The sequence below is a fragment of the Sander lucioperca genome, chromosome 4 (assembly GCF_008315115.2).
Source record: "Sander lucioperca isolate FBNREF2018 chromosome 4, SLUC_FBN_1.2, whole genome shotgun sequence".
NCBI lineage: Eukaryota > Metazoa > Chordata > Actinopteri > Perciformes > Percidae > Sander > Sander lucioperca.
The window spans coordinates 33,593,640-33,605,991 of NC_050176.1; the positions used below are offsets into that span (position 1 = coordinate 33,593,640).

Here is a 12,352-nt window from a genome sequence, read left to right on the forward strand (position 1 = left end):
GGGATGTTATATGTAGTACAAATACTAGAAACTATACTTAATCGGTTGCTCTGTGTTTATGCACAAGAGACAATGAGCATTTGGGTCACTAAAGTATTCACTGAAGAAACAGCCAGCTAGGAAGACAAAGAAAAAGTTTTGTTATGCGTTTAGCAAAGTGCAAGAGTGATGCTGTTAGTAGTGGACAAATGTGATCGTCAAAAGAATTAGCAGAGAAAAGACAAACAACTGAAGTAATATCTGATGTAAGCTTTACTTTCAAATCCTGTTACATTTAGACCTGGCAAGTTGAACATAAAATAATGCCAAACAAAGGAAACAAATACAAAAACAAAAAAGTACAAATGATCTATTTACCAGTTATCGTCACAACCCTGTACAGCCTTAACAATGAAGTAATAAAAAAAAGCATTGTACAGCACATACCAATCTTTACCGAGTGCCAAAAGATAAGATAGCTGAGCCTTTTCTAATAAAATACAGCCAAACTTAAAGCTAACTGATTGTAGACAGTGCAGTGTGATGCTAACTAAATGCAACCAAGGGAGTTAGTTTTAAACATAATTAAGTGCTAAAAAAACTAGAGAGGGCAATGTCATGCATACTCTGAAGTGCTGAAAAGGTAGTCGCTCTAAAAAAAAAAAAAAAAACTGGGCAAAAACAAAACAGAATAAGTGTTTAAGAATATTGGTTTCCAAAAGGATAGAGCCCTTTTGCCTATCTAAACATTACACTCAAACTAGGGGTGGCATAAAGAAGTGCAGCCATTCATGATTACGCTGTAATAAAAGGCAGACATTTTAAAAAGGTGTCAATAGTGGACACATTCTTTTTATCTTTATCTTTTTTTTTTTTTTTTTTTTTTGGACCCTGACAATTAGTTTGACTCATTCCCAGAAGTCTCAGGTGGTTTCCTTCCACCAAGTGGCACTAGAGTATAAAAGACAACGTAGATAGTAGAAAGAGTGTGTATGTATGTGTGTGTTGGAAGGATGCTCCTTTCACTCCAGGAACAGCACGCCAGACATTGATAGGGCAAAAAGGAACAAACAAACAAACAAACAGCAGTGTAAAGAGGGACAATCGAGGCATCGCTCCAGAGCAGGACGTGACGGATTCAATCCTAACATCACATCCTGCGGCGAGTTACAGTTTGGTCTCGACAAGTCATGTTCTCTGTCCAATCAACATTTGTCTGACATGATTTGACAATGATTCACTACAAGAAAAATGCATGAGTAAAATAGACACCAGGAGAACATAAGGAAAATAAAAAACAATCCCTTTACAATAAGGGATTTTGGCTTGAAGACCACTTACAAACACAAGCACTATCAATGGGTAAAGCTTTTTCAAAATAAAATGCGTGTACTATACTTCTTCCTTTTGAGCATTTTAGGGATAAATACATATTCTCTTAATCAAAAAGTGCAGCACTGTGCAAAACTGGCTATCACAATTTAGCCTGGGATCTTTAGTTCCCAGGGAGAGCTTGACTTCTACTGTCTAATTCATGCAATTTGTATTAATTTACGTTCTCCGATTTCGCAGAGGCAGACCCTTTTGCACTGCTAGAAATGCCTACATGTGAAACTAAGGGGTGTTGATTGAGTAATTTCCGGCAACTACTGTCCACTTCACATTATGGTAACTTGGTGGATCTAAGTTTGCACTTAACAAAAAAAGGAGAAAAAAAGGTTGAAGTGCTTTTGGCTTTAAGTGTAACTACAATAAGTGCAATTAAAACTCAAAAGGTTAACAAGGAGGGGGGGGGGGGGGGCCGACAAAAAAGCAGTACCATGTCTGCCGGCCTAACAGAAGCCAATGCCATTGAACACAATGCTGTACAAATGAATGGCTTTGCTTCATCATTGCACCTACAGGAGCTTTTTCTCACAATGCGTTCTCTATGAATGTTAGTAGAAAATGTTTTATTATGATGTAAAAGGCTCAGTAAAAAAAGTAAAAATTAAAAAAATGAAAGACAAAAAAAAAAAACCAAAGAAAAAGACACACAGAAGGCCACCAGACACACTAACTTTCCCGTCTTTTCCAGCACAGGAGACGTCCCAGTTCACACTTCTGTATCGCTTCTTTTTCATGTACATAAACAAAAATACATTCATTCAAGTCATTTTTTTTGTACACAAAAATTACAAAAAGCTCCAAAAAGCACCATGGAATCGGCCTGTGGTGACCCTGGCTGTGGGTAGCTCGCTAACCCAGAGCTGGTCACCTCCACAAAACAGTTATCTCATATATCTCTTCTAAGTACAGGTGCGTGATACATAGTTCTGCATATGAAGCTGCGCCGATATCCACCCAGTCTCAGTAATAATAAATGAATGTTTCCACTTTGTCATGAGTCTCATTATTTCACTGCTTATTCATCTGTGAGTGCAAATTCATCGTCAACATTTTACATTTATATTCAAATCTAATTATTAGTAATAAATGTATAATGTTTCTTGTAATGATAGGTCAGATGTTCCTTATTTACATTATCACAGCCTATCTTCTGTTTTGTGAGCTTACAAAAAAAATTATTAAAATTAGCTAGTAACCCATTCAAATATCTATTCCGAGACAGAGGTGATATCAGGCAGCAGCTATGCATAATATGGTTTCACCATTATACAAAAAACCAACAGAAATCAAAAAGATGGTAAGGGGAAAGGCTACAAAACTATGTACAAGACTGATAAATAAGTAAGTGCGTGGTTTGAGGCGTTGCTTTGGAAACGTGCCTTTTACAATGAAAAGCATTCCGTTTCATTGGTTCTGTCCACGTTGCACCGCTAACACTTCAGGAGATCTCAAATGTAGCTTCCTAATGACGTCAAAGCTAGTTGAAACACAGGCATGCCATTTCAATGCATAATAGCAATAGACAGAAATGCACTAAAATATAGCACTTGCAAGTTTTTGTTTCATCTTTTTATCTCGTCAAACAACTAAAGAAAAATATCTATAAAACTGAGATACGTTAGTTTCCTCAGATAATGCAACTGGGTCCAAGTCATTCAGACATTTCAAAACAGAAAAAAATGTAATAGAGAGTAGTAGTTGAAGTAGTAATAATTCAATTGATAGAACCGATAAGAAAAGCAGCTTTGTGATATAAATGCATTTTTAGCATGTACAGCCTTTTTCTCTTATAAATTTTTTTTTTTTTTTCTCTTTCTTCAATATCTTTGTCTGGTCCAGCTTATTCTGCTGGTCTGATTGGAAAAAGACGTTGCTCCCACTGCAGTGGTCGAGTGTCATTCACACCACCGTCCGAGGAGTGAGGGAAAGAGCGAGGAGCGGAGGAGGGGGCGGGCCGAGGTCAAACAGTCTTAGCCCTCTCCATCAGTCCCAGGTAGGCCAGGAAGGAGTGTTTGTGGGAGGAGGGCGAGGGGGGAGAGCGGGAGGGGGACGCCGATTTGGAGGAGAAGAGGAGAGGAGATGTGGCGTGCCGCCATCTGGAGTGGAGGTGCGAGTGGAATGTGAAGCGGCTGTTGTGGGTGAACAAGGTGGTGAGGGGGATCAGGTGCGCTCGGTCGCAGTTCCTGTACTGCTCGAACACGTGGCGGGAGGAGGGGAGGAAGAGAGAGGGGCCGCCGCCGCTCGGGCCGCTGGGGTTTCTGGCGGCGCTGCTGCCGTTAGTGCTGACCAAGCAGTGCAGAGGGCCGGCGGCGTCCAGCTGGCGGGGCTTGCCAAGTGTGAGTGACAGGGCAACGGATTGGAGTGCGTGGGATGCCGTTAGACTCAAGAGAGGGCTGTTACTCCCACTGCCTCCACTGCTCCCTCCTCCTCCTCTGCTAAACAGGAAGTTCTCCTGGCTTTTCCGCGACGAAGAGCCCCCTGGGGACGTTCCCTGGAGTGGCAGCTCCTCCTCTCCTGCCTCCTCATCGTCCTCCACGTCTTCTCCTCCTAAGCCTCCGTCCAGTCCCCCCGCTCCTCCACTCTGGTGTTTCTTGAGGTGGCGGCTGAAGACAAAGGGGTGTGTGGTGGTGAAAGGGCACTCTTGGCAGCCGAAAGTCTGGCGCGGCGCGTGCTTCAGCTTCTTGTGCAGGTTGAGGTTGTCCTTGCGCTTGCAGCTATAAGAGCAGCGGTCGCAGTGGAAGGGCCGCTCGCCTGTGTGCACACGCACATGCTCGATCAGCTTATTGGCCGTCTTGGACAAGTAGCCACACTGCTCACACTTGTAGTGGTTGCCCAGGCGGTGCCCGCGCATGTGCGCCTCCAATGAGGCCTGGTCGGGCCACAGTCCCTGGCAGATGCGGCAGCGGTACTCCATCTTACAGTGCGTCTTAAGGTGGCACTCCATGGCCGCTGGACGATTGGTGGAATAGATGCAGAAAGGGCACCTGGGAAATGCAACGAAAAGGGAAGTAGGGAGGGGAGACACAACAGACAAAAGCAAAGGACAGTTGAAGGGGAAGTGTACAAAGCCACATAACACACCTTGAAATTGAATTACACAAAATGATGAAGAAGGAGAAGGACAGGTAAAGGAAAAATGTGTATCATGTAGAGTTCTGTGTGCTCATGGTGGTATGTGTGGTAGTTTAATGGTGGGAGAATTGAGATGATCAGGTATGTGTGTATGGAGGAGGGGGGGTGTGGTTGGGTGGGGAGGGGTTTGGGGTGACAGTCTGGAGAAAAGATTGGAGCAGTAGGACATGAAGGGAAATGAAGGAATGGAGTGGCACTTACATTTAAATAGCACCTTTCATCTGCTCTGGGCCCCAAAGCGCTTCACAAACCCTGCAGAACAGAATCACCTCAGAAAAACCTCGAAATGGTCAAGGCCCTCTCTTCCTTTCTACACACTCCTACATATATAGTAACACTTCACATTGCTCAAGTGTATACACATACACTAGTCTTGAAAAAAAAAAAATCTGGATGTTGGAGGTCAGAAAATATAGGCAATAGGAGTTCATCTAAAACCTGTTTGCCTGCGAGCTCCGTTAACTCATTCTACACCTGTTTAGCTAAATCCTGCCTGCTTTTGACAGTAAATATAAATGTGGTTTACATAAATTAAGAGACTGTGTAAACCTTGAAGAGCTGAAAATATAAGCCACATGTGCAGATATAAACAGAACAGCAAAGAAGTTGAGTAAAAGCAGACGCGCTGATAAATTTAAATAAATATCAAAAGAGCTCAGTTCTTCCGTCTATTTTTTTCCTCCCTTGAATAACATTAATCTAAAATATCCACATCCTGCTTCTTTCTCTTTTGAATGCTAACTTAAAGAAATCAATCTGGCTTCAAAAACATTAACACCAGACAGAAGAAACATTTAAAACTGTTATAAAAACTCCTTTACATGTATTCACTCACACACTACAGCTAGCAGCAAATCCTCAAGTTGGGGACTAAGGATGCTGTGTAGAGATATTTGAGCTATGAATGGGGCTTCTTGTGTGTTTGTGTTCTGTTAGCCACAGTTTAACATATAAGTCAATTTAACTGTGTTGGCAGCCTCCTGGTTTACATTTCATGAAATGCTACCATTTCCAGACATTCAGCAATGTTTAGAACATCCTAACTCCACTGATGGCTGCACAGAGAAAACCATATAGAACACAGATCTTTGTTTATGACAAGATGAGGCGATAATCATAATGATACTCAATGATCTTGCACATGCACAGACTGGAGTTATGAGAACAACTCAAAAACAAAAAAATGGCGTGTGTTACTTGAAATGAATCTTTACAAAAGTTTGATTTACTGCATTTTTTCTTTTATCCCAACTGCTGTCAACTGCCACCCTAGAACTGAATCTGTGTGAAAGTACATTAGTGTGGTTGGCCTGAACTCAAACACTAACATCATCAGTGTGTGGTGTGGATGTTGAGATCAACAGATGGGCTTTATGTTGGCTTGACAGGCCTAAAAATGGGACATAAACTTGTCACAGTACAACAAAGGCTCCTGTGGGACTGGAGAATGGAGATGGAGAGGGAAGCATGTGAGGAGACTAGAGCTACAGAAAAAAAAACAAGGCTGCCTTGTCAAGAATCGTTAAAATTAGACCACTAGATCCAACATGCATGTGCATGAGTACTTAAGGGGTTTAGGGCATGAGTACTTTAGGGGTTTAGGGCATGAGTACTTTAGGGGTTTAGGGCATGAGTACTTTAGGGGTTTAGGGCATAAGTACTTTAGGGGTTTAGGGCATGAGTACTTTAGGGGTTTAGGGCATGAGTACTTTAGGGGTTTAGGGCATAAGTACTTTAGGGGTTTAGGGCATGAGTATTTTAGGGGTTTAGGGCATGAGTACTTTAGGGGTTTAGGGCATGAGTACTTTAGGGGTTTAGGACATGAGTACTTTAGGGGTTTAGGGCATATGTACTTTAGGGGTTGGGATGCAAACTACAGTGTGAGATAGGTTTGGACATTGTATTTTAAAGCTTTTCATCAGGGTCATTATTTCCAAAACATTCATGCTGTGTAAAATACAGTAAAGCATGCATTCATGTTGTCATATTTGGATTGACTTGTGTCAATGTCTAGTCTATGATGTTACAATGGGATCTGACATTTGTGCTTCTTCTAAATGATTATCTTCGAGGGATGTACCAACAACAATTATATTAGTGTCTGTGTTGGGGTGGCTTTCTGGAATGCAGGTTTCATCAGATATTTTTCTCTGGCATGGCTGTTTCGCTGTGGGCAATGGAAGAACAGACCCTGAGGGGAAGCCCATTTCCATCTCCTTTCCACTCTCCCTTCTGTTCATAGCAGCCACTGCAGACCCAGAGACCACTGTCTAATACGTTATCCTTGCCAAGAGAGGCTGTCGAGCAAGACTACAGCTTGTATCAATTTATTTGCTGGCTGCAGATAATGAACATTCAAGTGAGGTTAACTGATAAAGGACACATGGCTAGAATAATATTCAAATAATCCACAAATCTGTGTTTCTGTCTTCAGCTGTATTGCTGTTCAGCTCTTATTATAAAGAACCATGATAATGTCAGCCAGCTTTAGGTATATGATGTTATGCATCTTTTTGTATTCTTTTATTTACATGCATCATTTTATAAATGTAAAATTAGTTAAATGGTGCATGTAAAATAATTAAAACCATTGTGAGATGCCTGAAACTTTAGTTGTTTTTTTTAAATATTTATTTTAGCCAAATTTAAATATGCCATAGATTGCATACCCCTAACATTGGTCTATGACTGTGTATATACTGTGTTTTGTGTTTAGTGAATTGACAGGGTGAGGGGTGAGGGAGGGGAAGGGTGGGCGGAGTTAGGAACCTCTGTCTGTACTTGCTTTCCTTACTTGAGCCCTCCGGAGGGGACGGTGTGGCACTTCTTGTGCTCCAGCAGCTGCTCGGGCGTCTTGAGGAACTTGTGGCAGACGTCGCACTCAAACATTCGCGTGATGAGGTGGATCTGGAGGTGCCGTTCATACATGCTACGCGTCTTGCACACAAAATTGCAGAAGACACACTCGAAGCCTGTAGAGAAGGAAAGAGAAGAGGGTGAGTTAAGACTGAGTTTGAATGATTTTAAATGTAATGGTTTTGTTGCAGAGTCTGGTTGTGCTCCTCAGACTAAGCATGACTAAAATCTCAGAGTGACCCTAGAAACAGAAACAAAGAGTTCCGATACGGGGAAAAGTCAGGTTCAACAATGCCCACTCATATAAAGTATATAGGCAAGATTCACAGCTGCAAATGCACTGCACTTCTATAAAGATCATGGGACTCACAAGTGACTGAATTAAAAAAGTCAAAATTGATGCAGTGGGAGCTGAGATGTCCTGACTTCGAGCTCCAAAAGCAATGAATCCTAAATGTCCCATAATGCAACCTGACAGCATATTTTGTCAGACCCTCCCTGCATGGTATATATATATATAAAAATAACCCTGATGCCATCATCTGGGACCTCAGAAAGCTCCTCCAGAGACATTATACACACATATAGTACATATAGTACTTGTGACTCGGAAACAGATCTTTTTGCGTAAAATTAGCAGAGTGCACCATCTGCCAAATTAATGAATGGAGGAAGAAAAATAATTCAACACATACGTACACTATTGAGTGAATGAGGTCAACATGTAATTTTGTCACTTCAGAACTTATACAGTATGCCATGTTCTGCAACTGTTCTAGATTAAAAGAGTTTATTTTTGAATGACAATGAATGATCACATACTTGGTCTGTCACCCAGTCAAGCAGCTTTCTGACCAAAGAGCAAGTGTGTAGTCTCAGTACAGCTCCAAATGATGAGGGTAATTCTACTTTAGACCGACTTGATGGCTTTAAAATGACGTGAAAACTTATTTTCTCAATCAGCTTCTTACTATAGGGATAGGGCCCTACATGAACACACAATTCTCTGCCAAAGTTACAACAGTTTTGGTTATTTTTCATTAGGAGATGTCTATTTTAGTGCACCAATATAGACCACCTTTGAATCACAATTTGATGACAGTTGGTGGGTTGCTTGGGCACTGTGAATCAAATCCAATCAAATCACATTTTTTGTTGCCTAGTCAGTTGTGAATATACTATACTGTAGAAACATTTTCAGGGGCATTAAAATGATGAAGCGTATCTGGTTGCAATAGTTCCCACAATGCCTTGCCTTTGTCAGACTTGTCCTCAGTTCCTGATCCTGAGTGGCTTCCAGAGCTGGACTGGCTGCCTGCGGTGGAGGGCGGGGCGAGCAGGCCCCGCAGTTCTTCATTACCATGGGTGACGTCTCCGCCCTCTGAGCTGTTGAGTGAGTCGCTGAGGGCCGAGAGGGACGAGGAGGTACTCTTGGTCTCGCTGAGGGGACTCCTTGAGTTTAGACCTGGACACAATGGAAGAAAGTCTTATCATTATGACAGAAAGCAAAGTTGGGAAAGAATAGTAGCAGAAAACTCCTGGAAAAATATATTAACTGAAACCCTGCAGAAATTGTGGGGTATCCTTTATGCTGAAAAATCTGTTTCAACAACCCCATCGTTATGCGCGCGCGCGCACACACACACACACACACACACACACACACACACACACACACACACACACAAAGCAGGCAGCCTTGATAGCCCTTTGCTCTGACTGAAGCCCTGCTGCCAGTCAAATCAAGATGCAGTGTGCTTTTATTGATCCCCTTCTCTAAGTCTGCAATTCACTGGGAAGAGAGAGGGAATTAGAAGAGGAGGGGGCGAGAGGGAGGGAGGGGTGAGGAGCGTGGGTCATGGACGAAGGAGCTAAGATGGCGGGAGCATCTCAGGGCACAGCTCAACAAAGGGCATTCACTCAGGAGCGAGCGAAAGGAGGGAGAAAAGGCTGCACGGATCGTGAAATGGTTGACCTATCTTTTTATTACAAGCACACACAACACACAACACACACACAAAGTCTAAAACATAAGAGAATGTACGCATGCAGTCCACACGCAAGGAATTATACTGTAATAGAAGATATGATTAATTGCCTTCAATCAAAATAATAAATTACCCAGGGTCATTCACTGTGCAGTTTTAGCAGCATTTTGAATACAGTATTGGACCAGCTTGAGGCCATCTTATCTCCTCTGCTGCAGTATTTAACATACACTTGCCTTCTCTTACAATATGCACAAGGCTAATGCCACAGAATATAAGCAAAAAGGAAAAAAAAAAAAAGGCTCTGAGCCACTGGGCCTCAACCTTGAAACACCTCAACTGAAAAATATTCCATTTTCTCTTTAACTAAATAACTTTGTCTGTGATTGCCTGGCAATATTCACGATATAGAAATGGAAATAAAGAGGCAAAGTCTGCCTATCTGCCAATGTATCCAGGGTAGAAAGTAATACTGTCACCTAATTCACCACCTTCCCCCCCACAGAGAAGGGCACCCAACCAACCCTCTCCCCATGTTGAGCCCAGTCTTCACAGGGGGGGGCAGCTTGAACCATGACACCTGCTGAGCTCAGCCATCTCCTGCCTGGCCGTGTCTACACAGTTGACCAGATAACTGCCTTTTGCAGTCTGTCAGGATTTGCTGCTCTTTCTACTTTACACTCTAAAGCAGGGATCTTCAACGTTTTTTAGGCCAAGGACCCCTCAGTTGAAAAAGAGATGGAGCAGGGATCCCTTACTATATTATATAAAATATGAGTTGCATATTAAACTGGGCCTACAATAACGTGTAGGGTGGCCTAAAGTCTTCACACATACCTTTTTATGGTGCATACAATACTAAGCTATTAAAATAATAATTGCTAAAATAATCATGTATTTATACATCATGTTTTAATGTTAGAATGTGGCACAGTGAATCCTTAAGCTTAACTGTATCTGTGGATGGCTACCTTATGGCTATCTACTTATAGGCGCGTAAGCCTATCATCAATGTTGTGTAAACAAAAATAAAAAAAGTATCTTTACAAATAATATTGTATTTTTATATTTTAGTTTGATTCAAGTTTTTTCTCCAAAAGACCCAAGGCCTATTGATTTTTTCCCCTCAGGCACGATAAGGGTCAACCTTCTCGGATAAACAAGGCCACTGTGGCTTCTGAAAGACCCCTCAGCTGTCTAGGCCGGACAATCCCACCCACCCGCACATACACACAAGCAGCACACACACATTGAGGAACAGTGGAAGAGCAAAACGTCAGCAATAAACTGGACAAAGCTGTTTTAGACAAAAACACTCATATCGACCACCAGGGGTTCACACCAGCAGCTTTAAAAGTCCAAAGAAGGTCGACTGGAGGAGGCTTGTTTGTGAAACCCAATTCTGCTGCTTGTCTTTCCCTGTGTCCTCTGAACTGACACAGAACTGTGTTTATGGAGCGTAAATTACTGATACAATAGGATGTTTTGACTTGGAACTGGTTTTTGTCTTGATTTTACAGGTAAAACGCCGGAAAGTACAGTACAGTACAGTCAGTATTTAGACAGTGATGCATGTTTGTTGTGTTGTATCTGTACTCAAACACATCGGATCTGACAAGTAGAGCCAAAACCATTAGTCAGTTAGTCGATCAATTTATCTACACATATTTTGCTAATCAATAAGTTTAGTACATTATTTTAAGCAAAATGCCAAACAAATGTACAGGTTAGTGCCCGTAGGTAAAGTTTTTTTTTAATTTTTGCTGGTTTTCTTAGTCTTATATGAATATTCTTTGTTCATTGACTGTCCCCCCAAAATTGCGATTGATTGTGCGGTCCTTGTATATAACGGCTTCAGTTCCTCATCGGAGAGGGCTGTCTGATGGCAAGGTAAAACGGTAAAAATATTCTAAATATAGCGTACACTTAAACTGATATTGTTTTTTCTTTAGCTGGGCCTTTTTTAACAGGCTAAAATACGTTTTGCTGCTGGACCGGTCCACAGCAGTACATTGCTTAGCTTCCGTTCTGCTTCTCCAAACTGGGGGCGTGCCGACCTCCATCTACTGTAGGTAATACACTGACTATAGAGTATAACACGCCCACTTCAAAAAATCCAAACTATGCCTTTAAAGCTGAAAGTCAGCTCTTTAATGTCAGTCATTGTTTAAATTTACACCCCATGTTTTGGAGTACAGAGCCAAAACAATAGAAAATGTGTCACTGTCCAAGTACTGCACTGTATTTCTATTCTGAGCCGTGAACAAGAGCCACAATGTGTAAGCTACCGCCCACTCTCGCATGTGAGAGTCATTTTGAAAATAACTCCATAAATCAGTTTTCTAGGGGTTGAACCATGTACTTTGCTACTATCCAGTACATGTTTGAGAACCCTTGGTGAACAGCAGACACAAGAACCTTACCCTAGAGCTGAAACGATGAGTCGATATTATTTTGATTACCGTTATGATAATCGAGAAATCATTGAAGTAATTTTTTTAAGCAAAAAAGCCAAACAATTTCTAGTAACAGCTACTCAGTTGTGAGGATTTGTGCTTTTCTTTGTGTTATATAATAATAATACATTGCATATATTTAGGATTTGGACTGTTGGTTGGGGAAAAAAGCAATTTGAAGATGTCACCGCGATAAGCGTTATTCACATCAGCTACTGACATTTCATTGACTAAAACTAATCGATAAACTGAAAATTTTTTTATAATTTACATTACACCAACGCATATGAGAATGGCTGTATTATAAATTTTGTCACTCAGAACCAGTGGACTGCCATGCATCATCAGAGATACTGTACCTGCATGTCCAGTACTAATGTGGTTCTTCATGTCGTTCTCCTCCATGCAAACGTAGTCACAGACGCTGCAGCAGAGTGAGAACATCCACTGCTCCTTGTCCACATGGAGCGACATGTGGCTGACAAACTGGGCATTCAGCTCCGTCTGGAAATCACACACATGGCAGCTGGACAGAGAACAGAGAGAAAAAGG

At 41.7% G+C, this 12,352-nt stretch overlaps 1 protein-coding gene across 4 annotated transcripts in view; it reads right to left on the reverse strand.

Annotated features, from left to right (window-relative positions):
- Positions 1–234: 234 nt before the first annotated feature.
- The window catches only part of znf827 (zinc finger protein 827), a 77,910-nt gene continuing 65,792 nt past the window's right edge, over positions 235–12,352 (reverse strand). For 3 of the 4 annotated variants that reach the window (XM_031276799.2, XM_031276798.2, XM_031276800.2), the window contains 4 exons: positions 12,160–12,326; positions 8,612–8,821; positions 7,295–7,472; positions 235–4,352 (listed from right to left, as the gene is read on the reverse strand). In XM_031276799.2, coding sequence (XP_031132659.1) covers positions 3,329–4,352; positions 7,295–7,472; positions 8,612–8,821; positions 12,160–12,326 — 1,579 coding nt within the window. In that variant the 3' untranslated portion in view covers positions 235–3,328. Of the gene's footprint in view, positions 4,353–4,701; positions 4,753–7,294; positions 7,473–8,611; positions 8,822–12,159; positions 12,327–12,352 lie in introns of all 4 variants that reach the window. The other variant, XM_031276801.2, reaches the window with a different exon arrangement.